Genomic DNA, 24,660 nt, shown 5'->3' on the forward strand with positions numbered 1-24,660 from the left:
TTTGGTTAACTCATCAAACTTTCCCAAATCGTCAAAATTGATCAAAATTTCATCCCTGAATCTTATCATAATCACCTATGATCTGCCACGTCATTTAGCAATCATCCTGTCGTTCTCTTCTTTTTTTCCGAGTTTGTATAGAAACGCCTGCAATTTGCATGAGAACTCTTTTGATCTCGAAATAATTTCGTAAGCAGGATCAAAATGTTTCACCAATGGGTTTGTGAATAATTTCTCGGTGCGTCCCCCTGATTCCCCACCGTGTAAACATACTTGCAGCAGCGCGTCATGCCACACACAGACTAACTGCTTCGCTAGCTCCAACTAACAATGTGAACACTTCAACCTGTCATTCCAATGGAGCTCTCTCTGTGTTAGTTTGTCCACAATATTGTTTGTGACTTGATTTCTGAGGGATATTGTTCATAATGTAGAAAAATACGAGACGATGACCGAAGCACAACGCCACCATTGTTCTGCTCGTGCCACGCGTAGGGAGGTGTCGTTTTTGGCAAACTTGCATCTCTATTTGTTGTTTTCCTAAGACTTTCAGCCGCTCTATTATCAAGGTAATGGCCCCCAGTGTTTGCTATCCCTTGTTGGCCAGGCCTCTTACACTCGTGCCTGTGGCGAACAAATTTGAAAACTTGCAAAAAACGTCAAAATAGACAACAGTGTTCAGTGGCTATGTTGATAGGGAAATATTAACCCTCTCTCGTGCGCACGCGCTCTTCAACCTGAATCAGACTATCCATTGTCTCGGATCAGGAACAAAGGAAGAAAGATTGGTTTGTTTGTTAAAGTGTCCAGATTATGTTGAACATAATCCAACAAATATCATCCTTCGTTTCATCATTTTATCATGCAATGAGATATTTCCTGGAGATTATCATTTTCAAAACATGTCATTTGCGACATACGCGTTAAAACATGATACGGCTCCGATCGACAGAGACAATACGTCTTCAAACAGTGCAAAAACAGCAGGCATTTCAGTTAACCAACTCATTTCCAGCTGATTTTCAGGAACTAAACCCTTCGTGGTCATCTAAGGGAAACAACCGCAGTAGTACAGGATAACACGTGATTTGGATACTCTTCAGAACAATGGTTGATATTGTTTCCGATTTCGTGTGCCTTCGTACCGGCCATGTTTGCAGGGTAAATTCCCCTTGTTGCGAGACGTGCCTGTCCCTGTATCCCCCCCTGGCGCCCGACCCACGGAGCGGGGCATCATTTACACGCGCTTATATCTCTATTATCCTCCGTGACTCCGCGCTCGACCTCTCCAGCCAAACACCGAGGCCCATTGTTCCCGCCAAATTTGACAGTGGGCGACTAAAGTTGATCTAATTGGCCCAGTTGCTTCTGGCAGTATAAAGTTAAAAGGCCATATACACATAGCTAAACGCTTCTACACACATACAGTTTGATCGGGACTCGCCAGTCAATGAGAAGTTTGCCAACTTAGTCAAAGTCTTTTGAGGGATGTTGACTTGTTGGCAGTGAGGTGCGCTTGAAATTCCATTAAATGACATTTACAAGCGAGGTGCTTGATTGCTTTTAGCACCGGAATCTAAAGAAGACACTCATCTGCCTCCCGAAAATCTTTTTTTAAGTTGATACTTTCAGCATAGTACATTAATATTGTACAGAATTAACATTTAATATGTCTTAACCCGATGAAAATCAAACAGTGAGTAAAATTTGTGACACGTAAAACTATGAGTTTAAAATATTGCATACACATACACAAACTTTGAGAATGGTACAATTACGTTGATTTTGATGAGTGAGCAATTTAATGCATCGTGAATCAAATGCGTGGATCTGAACCTGGCACTTGGTCTGAACCTGCTCCAACACTACCTACAGGGCTATAGACTTGTTCGTGACTACAAACAACGTAACGTAACAAGCCCTTATACCCCTCTCCCCCTCTCCCCACCCACTTCTGTGCGATACAGGTGCCGTCTGTAGGGTAGGGCGACCGGCCTTGTGGCGAGATATGTATTCACAATTATTATCAAGAACAAGACAAAGGTTATCAAGTCCTCAGTATTATTCCCATGCTATATTCAACCTTCGTAGTTTAACCCTTGGCTATCGGTTAGGCCGAACACAGACTTAAATCCACGTGCTTCCGTCGCGAGAATCACGCGATAATATGCGAGATGAAGGATTTAGAAACGCATTAAAAGCAAATCAGATGATTATAAGAAAGTCTTTCGTACTTAAATTGACAACAAAACCAATAATATTGTGTTTAATGTGATTTAACTACAGTGTGTTCGCAGACTGCCCGTTGTCTCTGAGCCGACACTCAGTCTGTGTACAAGGGGAAGATAGTAGATGGAGACCGAAGAATTTTTAATAAAGAGATGTGTTATTGAATCCCATTTTATGCATTTTAATCGGTTAATATGTTAAGATTCCTACGAGGTATTTCGGTGTTTTGATTGTGCGTTTTTCTCTCAGTCATTAAGTGCAAATCGGATACCAATGAAGACCGTTCGGTTCTCTATCGATTCAAGGCCTATTACATGACCGACCAACGATTTGAATAATAATGTTTTGGAATGGTTTGTAATATTAAAAGATGGTTCCTGGTTAATTGGTTTTATTATTGTATGTACCACATATTAATATTCTTATTTAATTACTGTATTTGATTTGTTGTTCATAGCTTGGACTATTTTCCTCTCTTTAAAATGTTTTGGGTGTGCTATATTTTTCAATCTGTTTTCATAAGTCATTATGCTATAACATATATAGATGTTCCAAGAAGGCAATTATTTTTATGATTCTTGCAATTATCTATTAGATATTTTAACTCTGTGCCATTGCTATTTTTACACACATTTATGTCTACTGTGTACAGTTTTAGTATGTAAAGTATCTCATAGGCCAAAACTTGGCTGGTTGTGAAGTATATCTTATGACTTTTAAATATGTTTTTACAATGTATACTTGACTTGTGACACTATAATAAACTATACCTCTCTGTCTGACCATGAATATCTTCCCACCACTTCGGTGTATATATTTGAACACTTTCAAAACAGTGTTTATGATAGGCTGACTCAGCTTCAGTGACAAGCACTGCCACCTACCCGTACAATGATTAGGCGTAAATAAGAACCGACTATGCAGGTGAAATTTTCATATCATTATATGATGTTGACACAATCGTTTTAATTATGTCCTGGTGCTTTTATCTCATATTTTAAGTGATTTGTTTTGTTTTATGTTTAGTGTTACATGAAGAGAGTTCTGTGTGTGTGTGTATATATATATATACGAAGCATACACACCTGTGTCTCTGTAAGCATGAGGGAGGTCGCCACCTCGAATCTCTTAGGTCTGGACAGGTACTTGTTGAGCTTGAACTGTCTTTCCAACTCCAGCAACTGCTGCGACGTGAACGCCGTCCTCGGCCTCCGTGTCTTCCCCAGGCCTCCCTGGCCACCACCTGCATCATAACACACTGTCGTTCAAACATAGAACACACCGTCCACAACATGTTGGTGAAACATAGAACACACCGCCAACAGCATGTTGGTCAAACATAGAACATACCGCCTACAACATGTTGGTCAAACATAGAAACACACCGCCCACAACATGTTGGTCAAACATAGAACAAACACACCATCATTAACCCATCGGTCAAACATTGGACGCACTGTCAATAAAATGTTGGTCAAACATAGAACACACCATCCACAACATGTTGGTCAAACATAGAACACGACGTCTGCAACTTTAACGACGTCTGCAACTTTAAACACACCATCATCAACCCATCGGTCAAACATAGAACACACCGCCCACAACATGTCGGTCAAACATAGAACACACCGTAATCGACACATCGGTCAAACATAAGACGCACTGTCAGTAGTATGTTGGTCAAACAGAGAAGACACCGTCCGGGCAAGCCCGTCAAATATAAAGCACACACTCTCCAGAATGACGGTCAAACATTGAAAACACCTTCCACATCATGATCAGTTACCCATACCAATGATAACAGCCATACTCCAGCCATATACCTGGATTCCAGGGTTGTTGACAGTCTCCCAGGGCAATAAATGATTGAAGACATTAACGTGTCATGCTTATAGAATGGTTGTTGTTTTTTCTGTTGGCTCTGTTTCTATGGCTTGCATAATTTGCTTAACGCCACACTTAACATTATTCTGGCGTCTTGGCAACGGTCTGTAAATAATAATCTCTAGTGATTGACATCAAGAGCATCGATCTGTGCAGTTCGTGGTATATGATTACACATGCGGAACTAAATGCTACCCTATAACTTACAGCTGTTAACAAGGCTGCCTTCGGGATATCCCGTCACATCCTGGACATATACACTAAATCGCCATTGAGGTCAGTGTTGAGACTGATACAGAGGCATTTCACAACATGGTAACACACCATTCCAATATTTACATACACATGGCGGTATATATAACACACTAATTATGGTGATGTGTACAAATCGGATGTTCGTTGCAAATATTATTCATTATCCTTTCCAGCTTCAGTTTATTACATACCCACGTTTGGGAATTGGTACCAAAGTGTGAACAATCTATATTTACATGTACGTTGTGTGACACCTAAATAAAAAAATTCTTCTTCTTCGTCTATTTACCATTTAATTGACAGTCATTTGCAGGTGGACAAACCCAACGTTAGGTGTTAGGTGTTCAGGATACGCAATAAGGAACTGTATTCCATGCACTAGCCTTAGTCCAACTAATATTTGCACGTAGTTAGAAATGTGCTCCCCAAAAAAACAAAACAAACAAACAAAACAAACAAACAAAACAAAAACAAACAAAAACATAGCTGAATCAACTTATCTGATAATATTAGAATGGAGTTGTAAAAGGACGTAAAACCTGCAGAAAATCTGCAGATAAATTAAGGCCACCTGTTTCTGAGTACTCGTTACCCCCCAAGAACCTAACAATAGTCCAAGGTGCAATACAAAACCAGAAGACATATAACATGATGACAGAGACTCCACGCACAGCAAACTGTTGAAATAATCAGCAACCCTGTAACCAATAGTTAATTGTCGATTATGTTGCCCGATTTAATGCTGGTAGGTTTTTAAACACAATAATGTTCATGTTTCTCACTGAAAATAGTATTGCTACTTGACTATAAAATTTGGGTTTTAATTAATATAATTCCAGCTTCATATTGGCATCACACACCCATGCTCCTAAAGCCTGTTTGTAATCTACTTTCACGTAAACTGCCACGCCGTGTATGATATAGAAATAAACTGCTGTGCTCAATGTTGATACCCGAGGTAGCTGATTACTCGCGGATCAAGCCTCATTATACTGGAGCTGTCAAATACAGGATGCCTGTTAATCTGGAGTGAATGGGAATACTTCATGCGGGTAGGCATTCCACAGCAGAAGACTGGGGGACTCGATGGCCAATTGACTGGATTTATCAACGCGAATACAACATGTTCAACAAGTACTAACAGTTGATTGAGTTGATTAATCTCTCAACGACGTATACAACAACGACTGGGAGGATATAACATTCGGTATTAAAGGGCTGGCTTTACATCTGTTCATGAACACATCAGGAAAACCTATCTTTTCTCTTGTGGTGGTATGTTTGAATGTGGTATTGGTTTGATATTTGTCATGGTGATAGTCACGAGTGATTAACCCCATATTCAACATAAGTAATGAGATATAACAAATATAGTCATCTATATTACAGCCTAGATTGATATTAACACGGTCTGTTCCAGGAATGCTTTTTCCAAAAATTCCAAACACATTCATTCTCATATCCTGACATAACATAATATACAAATGTATATGAATGTACGTATAATGACTTCTCCATTTAAAATAGCAAAATAGATATTGTTAGTTTATCATTAGGATATATTTTATATTACAGTTAAATACTTATACATACAAGCGTATCAGAAGAAGTAGTATTCTATACCGATTAATATTTGCTGAAACAATCGTTTTTTTACGAAGTTCCTAAAAGTATATATAAATATATTTTTAGATCATGTTCTAAAACAGTGTATTATTGATACAGTCTCAATTCCCCTAACTCATAGTGTAAATCAATAAGCTGAAAGGAAGAAATCTGTTTGTCCTTTACAACGAGACATTTTTACAACAAAATATAATTCTTAATAAGTATTTAAGTATTATTTTGGATTTTTAGTCTGCGGAAACGATCTTCAAGCCAAGAAATGGCCAGGCTAGGGAGATGAGTCGTACACAGAGGACAATAATTTCTGTCAAGTCCATCTTAAAGTTCCAACATGTCATTGACCAGTGACATTAAACAAGAGCCGTTAGAAGTTAAAAGAGGTGTTAAGTGTTGTGCGTAAAACAATAGGTGCGATGTGTTGGTGAAGAGAGGAACTGAGGAGGAACCGAGGGGAAACCGAAGGGGGACTACGATGTCGTGTGTCTGGTGTTGACAGTAGACAGAGGGGATCACATGCCACTGGCGCCGCGCGTGCACCATGCTCGCGAGGACAATGCAACCCTGTGTTCAGGGAAACCTAATAGGACATGAGAGAGCTTAGAGGGAGGGTACTAGAGGGTATGTAGGTGGAACATAGTGAAGGGATGGAGATAGGGGATTTGAGACTTAGTGGACATTTTTGTCATTGAGGTGGTGAGCAAGTTGTTGTAGTGGTTGGGGTGATGGTATTTATTCACTGAATGTCGGAAGGAAATATTTACATAAGTCAGAAATGTTCTGTATTTTCACGTCTTCGCAAATGTTGTGTTTTTCTTGCAATATAGCGAGGTTCAGTTTACCATAACGATTGTTTGGAATAGGCACCTACCCGTAGGCCCTTGGTTAATCGATTTCACGAAGGGTCTGTAGTTCCACATTTGTATTAATACTTGAAGTCTGTAGTCAAATTACGAGTTGAAATGGATTGTTTCACATTACACTGGACAGATCTTTTTCAAATGAGGACCTTGATAGTTTGGCAGTCTTATCTACATTATTTCAAATACTCCTTGAACTCTAAAACCATCCAAAGTCGTTCTACCAAACATCTACGGCTGGAACACACACATTGATCGAAAACTTTGCAGGAATGTATAGTATAGTAAAGTCAAACTTATGTGTATATGTTCTTATGCATAGATTATCAGTTATCATCTGTCGATGGTCGTGACATAATACCGGAAATGGTGTAATCCAGGGACATAAGTGTACAGAAAATATACACAGGGCTATCCTACAATGTAGTGTACTACAGCTCATATCAGGACGACGTTGTCGATCACGTTGATGAACCACTTCTTGACGACGGTAATATTAAGTCGGTGTTGTAGCATATCTAACTAGCTTCCATACGAGTGTACATAACACACCTAGGTGCTATATGTGTTTACCACGGCCCAGGGTTCACCATACATCACCGCTGACACAAACACCAGAAGCATTGCAGTCGTTATTGCCTATCTTGAATACTTTACTGGACTCAGACAAAGAAACCTCAAAGACAATGAAGCCAATAGATTACGATTCACAAGTGTTGTGTCTGAATAGAAGGTACTAAATGAAGGTGGTAGCGGCCGGGCCCATACACACAAACATAACTTGTGGTGTATGTCAGAAGTAGAGCGAAATGTGTGTATAGACAAGTTTAAACTGTGACTCACGTGACTGTAACTCAAACCTACACTTTACTTCCAAGACATATGGTCGTATTATGTTTAATCCTAGCCAATTTATTGGTGAAAGTAAACAAAACTTTTCTCATAAAAGTAATCCAGTCTGAACAAGGGCGCCAGGGAGTAATTGGCAGGGGGAGGAGTAAGGGAAGAATTCTAACTGGACATTACTGACACCTAACGGGGTAGAGATCCCGCGAGATCAAAGCAAATATCCAATCAAATCTCGGCATCCCTAGACGTCGGCTGTTCTAACCCCCTCCCTCTTCTCAGAGGCAAATTAGGTTTATCAGCAAATCGCGGTGACTATTACTCAATTATTTGCCGCCACTTATCACTGATTTATATCACTTGGAAGATCGCTATGATTAATTCATTGCTCTGCAGCGTGCCACACAGCGAATTGTGAACGCCAAGTCCGCGGCTCCATTTAATCATTGTAAAAACCCTTCGCCTTAACATCAATATAAAGAAATCTCTCAATGGAGTGGAAAATTAGCTCCCGAGAAGCTTGCTAGAGAGTCCCAAGAGAGCAGCCTAACTTGGCGAGTAATTTAATCACGTTATATCTTTATACTGTCTAATGACTTGATATCATTTCCGACGCGGAGACATCTTATTATGAGATTGCCGCGGCCATTTAGAAGAATACAAATCATCAAGGAAAATAGTCTATTAGTTTAACTTTCCCTTGACTTGTTTTCCGCAAGTTGGAGCAATTTTTCGCTCCATTACCCGCTTTGTTGATGAATGGCAGTATTTATTTTCCACACGGCGGTTCGTAGTTCGCGCGGCTCTCAAACCGTCAAATACCATATTAATTCGCCTGTATTTATCGAATACTTCAATTTAAATGAAATGCTGCAATCCCGTGTCCTGCGCCATGGCCTTTAATAGAGCTATATTCGTTTGATTCATGCTGCCAGCTTCATTTACTTATGTGTTTAAGTGGCGATAGAGGGCTCGCCTTAATCAATTATGTTCTGCTGACAATACCAACCCGGCAGCTCGGGGCGAGGGGTCTAGCGAGGCGCACCACCCTAATCAGGGAAATTGCTATAGCGGTCAATTCCAGAAACAAGTGTTTGTTTGGCCAAATCTTCAATTATCGGTCGACAGGACCCCAATTGACGAACCTTTAAATAAGTTGCCTTTTAAACGCCGAACACTAATAAGAAATCACCGATTTACAGCTTCAGCTTGGGGAAGTTGGGAGTTTGACGGCCAACGATTATGGGACAAGGAAATCGATTGCTGCTAAAAGATGTTGTTATTAGAGTTTCTGGCGATCACTTCCCTGTGCCCTCCCCTCTAAACTGAATAGAGGAAGAAATTGAAAACGCCAGTCGATGGCAAAAGCTATGTCTATTGGATTAGGTGGAAATGTATATTGAGCGCTGATAGAACATCTTCAATAGGAGTAGAAGCGAGTCGCAATTGGATGCGGACCTCGCGCCAAGCCATATTGCTGTAATGGGCCAAATTTGGCTTGGAGGATGATATGTGAATGCCCAGCAGGTAATCATGGAAGGGTTTTAATTTGCAAGATCAGTGAAATTTGGCCACGAGGGGCCCTGCCAATTCTTTAATTCCACTCATCAAGGCTGAGGAAAGAGCACCAGACAAATGTTCTCTTGTACGCTTTCAAACCAGAACCATGAGCCATTCACTCGGCCATTTATTTGATAGAGTAGCCGGCACCACGCTCTCTATCTATTCACATGGTAATCGTATTAATCTAGCCGGGCACTCGGGCTCAGAACGGGTGAATACAAATCGACAGTAAATGTAGCGGGGAATCACACTCCGCTTTGCCTAATAGCAGCGAAATTGAAAATTAAATTAGCAAATTGCGATCTTTTTCATCGAAAAATGCAGCTTTAATCTCGGGATGATGATTAAAACTGTTGACATACTGGAATGAGATGAGGCCTTCGCAGCTGCCAGTGTGGCATACAAGGCTAATCAGCTTCCCTGGTCAATTACTCCACTGTCCCCGGCCCCAGCGACGGCCGTCTCCCGACTCTCACTACTCCCAGGGACCAATCCCAGCACCGACAGCTCCCCCATCCAAAGGGGACGTATGCCAGTCTATAGCAGCCTAACCACACGAGGCATATAAATATTCGCAAATGAATGCTCTCGGGTCAAAGAGGAAGAGATTAGGAATTAAACTGTTTTCAAAATATTCACTGTGCAGAACAAGGTACAGTTGTAGGGATCCTTCATGGACAATATGGCTGGCAACGAAGAAGGCGTTATGGTGATAATGATGACTCGATTTAAGAATATTCAAAGATTGCTTGTGGAGGTGGCGGGCCTTGATGGTGTTGAGAGGGAGACTGTCAGACTGCTACAATCATTAAAACAGGCGATAAGTCAGATTCATTCAGAAAAATATTTCGTCTTTCTAAATAAAATATACTACTTTATTGCTGCTTACACTTCGTGTCAATGGCACGACCGTCTAGTTAAGGTGGACTGTTTTGAATTATGATGAAATCTTTGGTCAGGTCGAAAATAAACTTGTTCATCTTTTGTTATTGGAGTCTTTGGTATGTAGAAAATATGTATTAATAACATCAACATGATCGTATTCTGACGAGGTAATCTTGTATTTGGAATGTTAGTGTTCAATACAATGGGATTTTTTCATTTTCGTCCTTTTATGTAATATATGCAGTAGTAAAAACCTTTTTTTTAAAGTTTTGTAAAAAACCAGTTTGTATCTAAAAATGAACTTAATATTGCAGAATGCGATACCATATGCATTTACTCTCAGAAACATGTATGTGTTAAGGAATTAACATTTAAGCATTGAGCAAATATTCACTGGTTATCATTCATTGTAATACGTATAACTGACTGACTGAGTTTAGTTTTACGCCGCTTTCAGCAATATTCCAGCAACATCACGGCGGGGGACACCAGAAATGGGCTTAACACATTGTGCCCATGTGGGGAATCGAACCCGGGTCTTCGGCGTGACGAGCCAACGCTTTAACCACTAGGCTACCCCACCGCCCCTAATACGTATAATGTTTAGGAGTATATGGAAAATGTACAAGGTACTGGGAAAGCATTATAAATAAAGCTTCAAAACATGTATTACAAATGAAGAATGTTTTGAGTCATCTTATGCCATGCATTGAATCTAGTTTGCATTAACGACGAATGATAAAATACGTGATTGCACATCAATATGTATGATCAGTAATTATCCCTTTATTATCAAATTAACACATATCTACTTGACACATTACTTAGTTGAATATCTTAAAATAATTTCAATACATAATAGAACAATTATATATTGTACATTAATACAGAGAACAATTAACATATATTGAACAGATTACAGTTTACAATATAGCGACGATATATGTCAAGATGCAGACCATTAACTTTAATACGTTCAAAGTAGAACAAATTATAATTACATAAAGTATAGATCCTAGAGGTCAAAGGAGAACAGCTTAAATGCCAGTGATAACTGACAGATTATTAATTAACTCATCACATAGCTGCATGTATGATGTTACGTTTTATTAAATTTTAGATAAAGTAATATTTTTCTGAAAAGATGAATTAGTCTAATAAGCTTCAGTAATCAATTAACCAGAATGTCATTAAACACTGTGGTGCAATTTAACATGTGTCCACATTACCAAAGGTAACTAAACTGTGTTATACAACGAACACACTGAGCATCTTTAAACTGACTGTAAATGAACGTCAAACATTGCTTGGATTAGTTTCATTACATCACCAGGATCATATGAAAGCATATCTCCTCAATACGGACCAACCATTAACAATCAATCAATCGATAAACATACCCCGACCAGCCCTCACAGACGGGTGTAGCAATCAGCTACTTTAACAACGGTTTACGTAGTTTAAACACATCCATGTATGCTTACTTTAACAAACGACAAAATTGTACATAAATAACATGGGAAATATAATATTAGTTGATATATATCGTTTGCACATACCTGGAAACACTATAAGATTTTTTCGCTTACTCCATTATTACCAATAACAGGAACAACACAAAAGAACAGTAACAACTGTATAGCAAGATGACCTGTGTTGGACTGTGTCACAGTACAGCTTTCACACGTCGAAGGAACTTTGACAGGTATATCTAGAGTAGCTACTCTAACATTTGCACACAATTTCCTATATTTAGTTATATTTGTTCACAGTGTGTAATGTTCATTAATGTATTCAATGTTCAAGGTTAAAAGAGACTTATTTCTTAATAAATTGTGCAAATCTGGAATAATTACTCAGGATTCACACAACATACATATCCTTTGTTCTCACGGTATATTTACCATCTGCCGGTTCCTGATGGTAGTTGATGATAAAAGTGTGACGAAAATGAAATGTGAACTCCTTCACTAGGAGCATAGCGTGTATAGTTTTCTTAACGTCACAATGATTTACATTAATACATTCTCTCACTACTGCAACTGTAGAAACTGCCACTTTGATTATAACAGTCAGGGATGGAACCGAGATAATAATTGGAACCTATTTTCAACCAGATGCCTTGAGATCATGCCTTGCAGTCTGCGCCAGTTAATACTCACAACCCGTGAGATATAAATGTATTTCACCATGAAAAATGGTGTCCATGAAAAACTGAATATGGATGCATTAATCCCTGGTCCTTTGCAATTACAAGGTTATTTCCCGAAGCTTCTGTTTGACGATTCCATCAGACATACCAGAAACTACCATCCCCTGCCATTTTTCCAATCTCTCAAAGCTAGCGTCTCCGACTAAGCACGCGAACATGACGTTGGATGACAAACCAAAAATGACTAAAATGGCTAATTTTTCATTTGCAAATATCTCACTTAGTTGGATGTCATGTCTGTGTTTGTTCTCGCGACTCCGGTGCTCCAATTTGAACAAATCACAGCTTGGCTTCTCCTCGACTGTTTACCTACGTCCGTTGAAGCACGAGCTACGCGTGCACCATGCTAGCCGCCATCAATCGCAGTCTTGTCTTAGTCCGACTAATGTACCCCAGCCTACACAACCATGCGTGCCCTGCCCGAATACCGACCCGCAGCTCAACATGGAGGCGTGTGTCATACACATTGCTCACAAGGTCGTATAACCAGGGATATTTATTTCCGATCCGACATAAAAATACTTTTATTGGAACTAAGGGTGTGTAATCTTAGGAACTATGAAAGCACAACTGAAATGACGTTACGACAGTGGCTTTTTTTCAAAGAAGATCACTTCCGGGTCATTTGTATGGTTACGTTCTAATCACTCGAATTGTTGTCGGTGATATATTTTGTTTAAAACCTTATGCTCAGGGCGACACAAGCATTTAATTCAGATATCTCTGCAACCTCTATCTTAGTTCGATCTTTCTCTGTTATTTTTTCAGTGGCAATCGGATGTCTGAAGTCAAGAGGCATCGAAATTCGATTCCCGATTCGGTCTTTTTCAATTTCAGTCAAGACAAAACACGTGGTGGGTTAGTTGGCCGGCCGGGTGTATACTGCCTGACCCTGGCGACGTTGTAATGCGAGGGGGCCGGGTTCGACCCACAGCTTGTAGGGACCATCTTGCCTCTCACAGATGACGGAACATCAAAGTGTTCTCGCCTGGACATATTTGTGGTACCTGCGGTCGCGTGCTCTGCTCCAGGTATAATGAGCCCAGTAACGCATTACACCAGCAGGGGGCAGCACCTGACACGCAATTCCCAGTGTACAGCTGGCCATACTACCGAGTCTCGTTCATGTCGGGCTGTATTGCTGTCCTCAGATAACTATCTGTTTCACCACATTATTAAGAAGTATTAATCATTTTGTCTCCAGATTAATTCCGGTGAGATAATGGTTGATACATAGGTTATTGGATTATGCACGTGTGAACATTGCCATATCGCACACCGGGTGCATCATCCACTCGTTATAGCGCCATCGTCTCCCCGTTATACAACGGACCTTCGCTAGTTTATCTACCGTCATGTTATGCAGTGTTAAACAAATGTCTAAAGCCAATGTGACGGTTATACACTAGCATTCTATGTTAGTATGAATATGAATGAAATTAAAGAATTTCATAAAAAAATAATTTTAAAAAATAATAAATGGATATTTTCCTCTTCACAGAATATGTGTGTGCAGTCTGCTCAGTCACTTTAATAAATCTACCTGTTCAATGCGGATACTCAATATTTAAGGGGAATTATCCGACATTTCATTACACAGTATGGTCACACATACAAACACACACACTACACACACACACACACATATACACACAACAAATTTAAATCTATGTGTGATGTGTGTTCATAATGTTGTAAAGAAATATTGGAAAGTGCTACGTAAGTATGTCACTCACGCCTTATCCATTTCATTTTTTGCAATTTCGTGTTTACATCGAAGACAAATATGTGAGAGAAAATGCATTGTTTGTGTTTGGTGTGAACAAATCGTGTGAGGTAATCTTGTTAGGTTAGGTAATTGAAACTAAATTGATGCATCATAAACCTGAGTTCGCAGACACAAGAGTGGCTCTTAGAAGCTGGGACTGCGAATTTGACTGAGCCTGGTACCTCTTTAAGTGGTGCCAAACTCAGGTATAACATATATCCTGCTTAGAGCATGACTAAGTTACAAACGTTACGTTACAACAAGTCAGCTGATCATACTATCAGATGGACTATTTGTAATGAGTCGGTTGGGTTATCATCTAATATTTTGCAGGAAAGATTTGAAAGTCTGTTTTTACCGTATCATATTTGCATATGTGTAACGTTAACATATCAAAGTATGCGTGACCAGTTATTGTGCAGGATATAATCAGAGTACAGAAATTACTTGTCTAAGCCCCGGAACGTCTCTTACACCACTACCCCAAGACTGCATAGTAGCCTTCTTGACACGTTCTACCAATGGACATGAACTGCTTCTATTTTCTACCGTCTAGAGTGTTGTAATCGTCACTACTGCTATTATGCCCATGTATTGTAATTAAAGCAAGGTTTGTGTTTCAGTTTAGTTTGTTTTTGAGGGGCTTTTTACTTGTTTAGTTTTGGTTTCTTTTGTTTTTTGTTTTGGCTTTAGGTCTGTTTTTTGTTGTCTTTTTCTTGTATTCTTTCATATTTATAATTTATTTATTATTAATTTTTTAAGGGGTCAGATTTAGTTTAATTGTTTTTTAGCCTTAATACATTGCAGGTAAACTGTGCGGCATTATACTGTATGCAGGTGCACATTTCACAACAGTTCTTCAGGAAATATAAACACACTTTCCTTATGCATTTATTGCTTTGTCAATCCTGTTTTAATTACGACTAAATTTAGCTCTTCATACTGACCAGGTTTAACATCATACTTTCCTAATGCCTGTTAATTTACAAGGAGGACATTTTGCCATCATCGTTCAATCATACACCACTAAACCATTACGATCTGGAGTCCCGAAGACTGACAAAAGACTTTAGAACTTTAATATTGCGCTTTAGTATCTAAATTAACGTCTTATAGCAGAATAAATATTTTCAAGGACGTGAATACGAAATTGTTTTACCTAGTTAAAATACATCGCTGTTGACTAATATTTAAGAACAATTAAGGTAATTTTCGCTATATTATATCATTTAATATTATTAGTATCACAGCTCTGTTGCAGTTCAGTGGATCGGGTATACTACACGACCACAGCTCTGTTGCAGTTCAGTAGATCGGGTATACTACACGATCACAGCTCTGTTGCAGTTCAGTAGATCGGGATACTACACGATCACAGCTCTGTTGCAGTTCAGTAGATCGGGATACTACACGATCACAGCTCTGTTGCAGTTCAGTAGATCGGGCATACTACACGATCACAGCTCTGTTGCAGTTCAGTAGATCGGGTATACTACACGATCACAGCTCTGTTGCAGTTCAGTAGATCGGGTATACTACACGATCACAGCTCTGTTGCAGTTCAGTAGATCGGGTATACTACACGACCACTGCCTAACGGTTTCACGGGGAGCACAACGTGTGACACTGAATATTAGTGAATGTATAAAAAGCTGTGTGTAACAGTATCTGATTAATATGTATATACAGTCTTTGGAAGTGTTCATTGCAAAGAATGTACAAAACTACAGAGAATGGCCATTCAGTACACGCTTATGGAAGAAGGTAATAATAGTTGTATCAATAAATCTGATAAAGTTTTGTCCAAATTTAAAAGAAACTATTGTTGTATTTTTATAAGTGCCAATCTGAAGTCAATGTAAGTAGTATACTGGGGACAAAAAAGTATCTTATATTGTCTTCTTTTTCTTTTTCTTTTTCATTTTTCGGATTTATAAATGTGTCACTTAATACAATCCGTAAGCAGCTGTAGATGGGGAAACGTGATTTGTGTGGCGTTTGTAATCTAAAGGTACTTACCTATACACACATTGTATCTAAGTTATATACTTTCTGTTGGTACATATTTAACACATAAGCAGGTGAAACCGATATATATTTACAAAGTGTCATAAAATATAAACTCGCACCAGCAACTATAAACCTCTGTAAACACGGTGTAGCAAGCTTTCATTTTAAAAGTCTCATTTGTTGTTATTTACATAGTATAAGGTTGGCGAAATGACAACAGCGAGGTCAATCCCACAGAGGGGAGGTTGTAAATAAACTGCTATCACAGAAAGGCCAATTCAAACTTCCTATGCTGTCAAAATCACCAAATATGTCATCCATATTATTGCCAGATTTGTTCATAATTTCCCCGCTCTGTGTCTGTTTAGTCACGTATTTCACACGGTTGTTGTAAATCACATTCCTAGCACCCCAGCCCTTGCCATCTCAAGGGGTTCATCTTTAACATCAAACGTACCGCCCACCGAACTCAATAGATAAACCGGGAAAGCCCAATCGAAGCTCCAACAAATTTGGCTGCATTTCGATTGATCATAGCGTTGCTATGGCAACACACGTGTTAACACTGTTCTTTTAACAATTCCTTCTGTTTCCTCTCCCTCTGAGTGTACATAATTATAGTTGTCAGCCGAATCTGCTAACGCCGTTCCCTCTCCTCCGTTACAGCTAATCCCTAGAAGCTGTGAGCATCTATATCACCGTATTGATGTTTTTAACCAGGAATTAAAACTTTATCTAAAACAGATAGGACAATTTCAAGGAGATTTGCCCCCCAAGCATATCGCGATAGGACAGATCTTTTCTGACATAATAAGAATTTGTCGCTGAGACGCTTACACCATTATCTAAAGACAGGCTCAGAGGAGCTTAGTGTTGGGATAATTGCTTTATGACATACCTGGCCCATACCTGGTGGTGGCGGAGGTTGATAACGTCGGGGACAGGTGTGAAGTACCTCCTTCAGTTGTTAACTAACCCGTCTGGTAATGTTCGCCCCTGTTAGTTACACAACCATCATACAACTACCACTGGCTAGTCAAATACTTGTTGGGGAAGAAGTGTTTACATTAATGCCTCCAGCTTTCTGATAGGCATTCGTAGATAATAATGAACCAGATAGGATTACCACATAGAACATTCATGTCTGCTCTTAATGTAATATTCTGAATATTCTGAATTTTTCCAAACATTTTAACTATTCTCAATATTCTTAACATTTTAACTAGTCTTCACATTATTCATATTGAATTATCTTATACAAATAAATAATATTTTGGAAATGTTCATGAAAATAAAATCTGATTATTTTTAAAGATGTAAATCTAAACTATGAATATAATTTATAATCATTTTCGTAATAAACTGTGTTATTTATCACTTGAATATTTTACCCCGTTCAGGTGTTGTAAATTAATACTAAAGTCTAGCTACTTTTAAATAAGATTTGCACAAATGTTTCGATGATAGATGGGTACTTAAAAAATAATTTGATATACAATTTTCATTATCACGTAGATAGTTTGTACCTACAAATACTGGTTCAGGTGAAACGTGGTAAGCAGACCAGTCTCGGTGAGCAGCGTGTGACATGCGGAAAACAGGTTACTGTCGACGTTAATTCGACACGACGTCGACAACCCAACGATAACACGGCGCGACAAATTATTTCTTGATTAAAATTCTATGAATCAGAATTGATTTGCGAACATAGGTCAACAATTTATCACAAGTCGATAACGAGTGTTGTCAAGCATTCCCCATTTAGGGAGGAATTAAAATGAGTTCCTTAAACTTTTGAATAGGGATTACGGTGTTGCTTAAGAAGAGTCCAGTGTATTTAGCTGGCATCAAATTATTGAGATAATTTGGGTATGGGGGCATAGTGACGTCGCGAATCTACACCTAGTTTGACTCAGACATCGTTGGAATAAACGCTGATGTACCCCTCAGCCCTCACCCCTTCCGTGACAGTCAGTTCTACACAGACCGCTGTCGTACCACTGCTGATTGATTGAAACATTCACACATAACAATGTACACATGCATTGTACATGCATGCACGCACATATAGCAGCAAATACACTCTATATAGACAAGACTATATACATATGCTGCCTGCGCATATTGATGTATTTACTGTATACAGTATATATACACATACACCCATTTATATATAGTGTGTACATATACGCACGCAGGTAGCATTTGTATGGTCTTGTATTTGAGTGGGCGTGTATGTGTATGTATTTGTGATAATGTGTGTTAACATATTATATAATAGATATAGATATAGATATATATAGATATATATATATCTATATATATATATATATAGAGAGAGCGAGAGGGAGAGAACGAGAGCGAGGATGTATACATATATAATGTATATATAATTATAATATATATGTACATGTATATATTTATGTTCCTATTTGTGTGTGTGTAAACACAATGTATACATAAACATACACACATTTGTGTGAAGTGTCCTAAACCCGACATTTATTATTTAATGTCCAGACGATAGTACAAGTATGATTTCCGTTTCCTTATCATTTTCTCGTTTCGTATGTTCCAAACAACTGTTTAGTTCATGTGTGAATATGTGTCCGTTTTACGATATCAGTGTACAATGCAACAGTTCTATTATGTTGACACACATTTACAACTTATTGATTTTACTAGTTCAGCGATCAATATGTTCAATCCACGACAGATGCCATATTTTACGAAACAACTAAATTATAGTGTGAATTAATAAACAAATGTATGTAAATGTGTCTTCATACGGAGAGGTAATTGTCAACAACATTTGGTACAGTTGGAAAATCAGATCAAACAAAGTATTCGCTGTATCTGCCATACCAAGATCTTCCTGAAAGTTACATGGCATTAATTATTGAATTTAACGAGAATATAGAAAGGAAATATCATTCAGACACATATATCTTAATACAACAGTAATGGTTGAATTGTTCAATATTTAGTTAAATGGTCAAACACTAAAACGAATTATATGGGAATTAATTGCATGAAAATTACATAACTCAGCAAAATTAATGTTAACATCACATCTCCTCACATCGCCACCGGCATATTGGTTTCCTTTTTAGTCAGATAGAGCCATCTATTGGATTGGTGCTGGAGTTTCGTATACTTGATTTAAAGTGACAATTAAAGTAAAATTAAAGGTTTGATTGAAGCCCTATGCTCCTACTGTCCTTCAGATATACCTAGTAACAGGGCACATGGCTTTGAGTAATTATAATTTACAGTTTTATCAAAGAAGTATTAGCCACTGCATACAGCTGTACTTTTACTTATTTGTATTTTTTAGCAAGTTTAACAACATATTGAATGCAGTATTTTCTAAGACCACATATAACAGTAATCTAGGTTACGTTATAGTACCATCAAACATGTATGAGCAATTGTAGAGCTGTTTGCATTTTTTTAATTATCATTGTTTTAAGTAAGTGTAATACCTTGGCCCTTCCAACTTTCACTATGCAGAGACTTAAAGGTTCGCCCTTTCTTGATAAACAGGGAAACCAAGATAACAATGAACTGCTTTGCACAAATCGAAGATCGATATAAGTTGGGATCCTTCCCTGACACACCAGTAATGAAAAGCATTCAAGGCACCAGAAAATGAACATGTGTCTGTTTCAGGAAGCCACATTAGTGGTCTATTGTGTTTCAGGGTTAAAACGTCACTCCAGTAATTGAGTAGTAAGCATGTTGTTGTTTCCAAATTGTAATTTGTTAATATTGTCAAATCTATATGAAAACACTGAACACGATAATATTTTGGTGTATGAGTGATATACTATTTACAACTTCCAGCACAGTGCACGTATACTCTTTACACCTGTACTTTACACTGTTTGGCTTTGTTTTTCCACAACGTCATTCTTCAATAGAAAATCATCCACTTTTGTGATGTTTGATTGAATATGGGAAGAGGACGTCAATACGTATTGCACTTGTTGCACAATCTGATTGTCATTTTGAACTAATCAAATATATAAACAAAAAGCTCTTTCTATAATTGGATAATGAATACACAGAAAAACAACCGTGTTCCGTGTGTGGGTTCATAACAATTATTTAGATATTCAATGATATGCTTATTTTATCGTGAGCTGTTTGTTTCAGTAAGTTTGGAATAATTTGGAAAATGTGAGTATATATATATACTTCACTGATCATATTATGTGTCCTGTATCATGAACTAGAAACCAAATATCCCTTGTAATATTGTAATATGATATATACTATGTGTCTCTGTCTGCCTGTGTGTGGGGGTGGGGGTGGGGAGCGGGGAGTACAGACAATCCCTGCATCTTCTCACCATCAGTCACTGACGTCATTGTAAGATAGATTTGAACTGTGATGAGATATCGGTTCATACATTTGCAAATTGAAAACGGATTAAGCCTTGATTTACAAATGTGTACTGTGTCTCTTCTAATTAGCACCTACCAAGACAAAACAACACATGTTTGCATTCGGTAATATACTGCCGAAGAAGAAAGGTAATAGTGTAAAACAACGTAAAGTTCATTTGGAATTTATGAAATTGGAATTGCATATAGCATCTATGTTCAGCCAATAGCGTGTCCCTGGAGGAAAAAGGCATAGAGTGTATTATATACTCATGCCAATAATGGTTTTCACCCCCTCCCCACCCCAACCCCACATACACCTCACACACCCACCCCACACCCCTCTCCAATTAAAAAAATTGAAGGGGGTGACAACCATTATTGGCATGAGTATATTTGGTGGCATAGCGTATGCATGTATTTACCGTACGTGATACGCCTAACCTTTCATGTAAAACACATTAGTATTTTACGACTGATACAATAGTTTATTTAACACTACCATTGTGTGGTAACATTGTTATGAATACACAGACACTCTAATCATCATATTTACATCACAATCAAATTAAACAAACTGAGAATAAATAAATTCATTGATACGAAAGAAGTTGAAAGATAGATTGAATATTGTGTATGCAACGTATAATAATGACTGTCCGTTCTGTGTCATTATGCTGTCCACACGATCTAATTAACCAATCTAATAATATGTCTCAAAACTTGATTTGGAGCTCAACCGATTATCACCTCCGAGCGCTGGAACAGCAGGTAGAAGAAGTATTTAATTATATTGTCGTGTTACAGAATTAAAACTGATAATCTTGAAGTAAACGTTACTATGATAACTGTTTGTGTTATCCTCACAACTAAGATGAACTGTTAACCCACTATACTGATGATAACCCCAAGTACATGTATATTAACAGACAGTTAACATGTAGGCCTGTCGGACCGACAGAGGTTATACAAAAATTAGTATAACTGATTACCTAGTTTCATTGTTCATGAGGAACTGTTTCTTCCAATATAACATATGGTTATTACAGCTGTGGGAATGAGTGCTGTTACAAACTACAGTGTCATGCTATACTGTAATAATAACATGTGGAATTAACAAACTAAAACATGTCCAACTTGTTGGTTACTGGAAGGAGGAAGAATAAGTCCAGTGTAAGAAAGAGCGTGATCCAGGTAATAAATGCACCGAACACACCTCTCTCAAGTACCAGCACACAATGACACAATGTTAAATAGCTTTACGACCACACTATAATTTCTACACATTTTAAGAGTATCATCAATATTTTATGGAATTGAGTTCTCTCTCTACAACTGTGTGATATATGAAGGTGTATTTACTCTGTGTGTTGTGTTTACTGAGCTGTTTAAACTATCCCATCCCATGTGTTAGATATGAAAGCCTGGGCGGGGTGTGGAACAGGTGGGTTTAATGACCCTATATTCAACCAAATCCATCTGAATTATGTAAGATAACGAATAATAGTTCATATTGCTCATTTATCATACAATAACAATTTCATTCATTGCACTTTGGAGGAAAATTAAGCGATAAAATTTGAAGCCGTTAAATATTGTGTTTGTTTAGCGAAATTATCGTTAATTTGTTTGATCAAAACGATTTAATTTTTTAAAGAATATTTTATACTTGGTATTTGTTACTTCTTAAAATCACAGGGGAGAGGAAATGTGTTCACGTTTTTTGCCATCACAATAAAACTTTATTATTGATAAATCTAATGATTTAATAATAGCGACAGCTATAAAGTGAACAGCATCTGTAGGAAAAAATGTTTGATAATAGCATCTGTAGAGTAATTCATTTCATAAGAGCATGTGTAAAACCTTTACATGTATTTGATAATGGCAACTGCAGACACTTTTATTTTATTATTCGTGTAATAGCCAAATGGAAGTTACAATATTTCCGTAGGCACACTGTCTTAAAGTCTCCACAACGTATAACTCGGTATTACCTTCAAATGAATTAACTGTTACAAGAAAAATGCATCAGTGCATCATGGCTTTGAGTAAGATTATAGACTGGGGATTCAAGGATTGTTTTGAATCCGTTTCTATTCCCTTAATACAGCGGAGCTTCTGCACAAATAAAAACACTCATGGAATTGCTGTCGTTGCAGCTGCTGTTTTCCAGCGTTACCTTGTTTTGACATTTCAGATTTATCCTGACGCTAACTTTCAGGAAATACAAGCGACAAAAACAGTTCATAATCATTAGAAATATCTGTTAAAAGTAGAATCGATTGCACGATTCCCACAATCACGAGAATGTGTGTATTAAATTATATCTCGAAAAACAAAACGTCAATATGAATGTTGGACTAGAATTAGATTTTACCTACAGTATTTCATAGCGGATTCCTAATTTATTTTCCAAATGCTGATTTAATTCCCACTGCATCGCACAAGAACTTTAATTTGTTGACAATGACATTACGTCTTGATGATAAATCAGATTTTTATTTTTACATTAAAGTTGGAAGGAAATTAATGTTTTCTAACGCTGATGGTTACTCGTGTATTGTAGAGAAATTTACTTTTAACTGTTCAACCTGTCGACAATACCTTTTATTATAACAAGGAGTTTTTTTATGCTGTTTCAGGACCCAACCCTAATCACCATGTAAACAGACGTCAACTGACACACATACATGTCATCGTATGTTTTTGTGTACAATATCAACACTCGTGTATGTATGTTCTAAAACACACACTAGTATCTAATTCGTATGTGCATTACAAATAGAAAGTAAAACATGTTGAAAGTAAAACATAACTGTTGGAGGTAACAGACTACAGCAGATGATGTTCTTAGTGGCAAACTGTTATGTTAATTGACCGTATCAAGAAACCATACATAATATTTATCAATGTCATTGACATGTCATTTTCATCGGAGAGGGTACTTGTAAAGAGACCATCATTTGGTAAACTGTTTTTTTTCAAATTAACCCCAAAAATACTATTAAGCATAAAGTGAGTTCTGTTCAGTAGTATAATATTTTTTCAAATATTCCGGGTAGAAAATATTAAAATAAAACAGCAACACTTACAACTTCCTGGGTAGTCGACAACTCTGGGCATGTACATGCCAGACCGAGCCAGCCACTCGGCGTAGTTGATGCCCTGTAGTTGTGCTAACTTGAACGCCTGTTCCGCAGGGGTGTGGAAGGCGCTCCCTGGCAGCATGGGTATCTGGGGGTGCCCGGGGGTCTGTCCGGGGTACGAGTACAGCGGGTGGGTAGAGAACATGCCGGGTAGTCCGAGGCTGGTGGGCTGTAGCATGGCCGGGTGTTGGATGTTCAAAAGTCCCGGTCTGGGGACGAAGCTTGTGTTGGGGGACATCCCCGGCCCGGGGGGTGACACGCTAGACTCGGGCGTGTGGGTACCCATATGACTTGACCCTGAGGATGAGGGTCGGGGTGAGCTGCAAGGGGGTGATGGAGGCACCGGGCTTGATGTCTTACCCGACGTTGTCTTTGATAACAGTGCATCAATGCTAAACGACTTCCGTCCTTCCATGCTTGGTAGCGCCAGGTTTAAAATGTCCTTTTTGCCAAGTCGCAAACCTTATTCAACTTAGATTCACAACCGATGATTTTCTCTATAACAGATTGAGTCCTAGTAGGAATTTTGATCGTCCTCGAAAGATTATAACAATACCCGTGAGCAGATTATTTGACTGTGTATAATTAGAATATCGGGCACGGATTGGCTGCGCAATGTCAATAGCCGACATATCTAAATAAGGCCGTCCCGGCGTGCGATAGGCTGTGGGTTAGGGGGCCGGCGTTACCCTGTTTATTGACTCAGAAAGAGGAGAAAAAGAACCCAAAAGAAATTTTGATCCAATCCGTCAGGAAAGTCGTAGCCTTGGTTAGCCCCTGTCAATCAATCCTCTGTCATGTACATTACGCTTATCGACTTCTTTTTCTTTGGCCGTTGATTTATTTCCGCTTTTGTACAGTCGTTAATAACGGTAATATCCTTAATTCTATTAATTGGACGAGGAAGCAGGTTTACTTTTGTGGTGATTTCTTTACAAGAAGCCTGTGTTAATTAGAAGTGATCTGTGATGATGCCCGGCTAAGG

At 38.3% G+C, this 24,660-nt stretch overlaps 1 protein-coding gene across 1 annotated transcript in view; it reads right to left on the reverse strand.

Moving 5' to 3' along the window:
• Nucleotides 1-24,090, reverse strand: part of LOC124284683 (motor neuron and pancreas homeobox protein 1-like) — a 30,474-nt gene extending 6,384 nt beyond the window's left edge. Inside the window, exons 1-2 of the mRNA XM_046720784.1 lie at nt 23,622-24,090; nt 3,315-3,472 (exon numbers count right to left, since the gene is read on the reverse strand). Of these exons, the coding sequence (XP_046576740.1) occupies nt 3,315-3,472; nt 23,622-24,090 (627 nt within the window). The remainder of the gene's footprint in view (nt 1-3,314; nt 3,473-23,621) is intronic.
• Nucleotides 24,091-24,660: the final 570 nt, after the last annotated feature.

The sequence above is a fragment of the Haliotis rubra genome, unplaced genomic scaffold (genome assembly GCF_003918875.1).
Source record: "Haliotis rubra isolate DU_JTF1 unplaced genomic scaffold, ASM391887v1 Scf342, whole genome shotgun sequence".
Classification (NCBI taxonomy): domain Eukaryota; kingdom Metazoa; phylum Mollusca; class Gastropoda; order Lepetellida; family Haliotidae; genus Haliotis; species Haliotis rubra.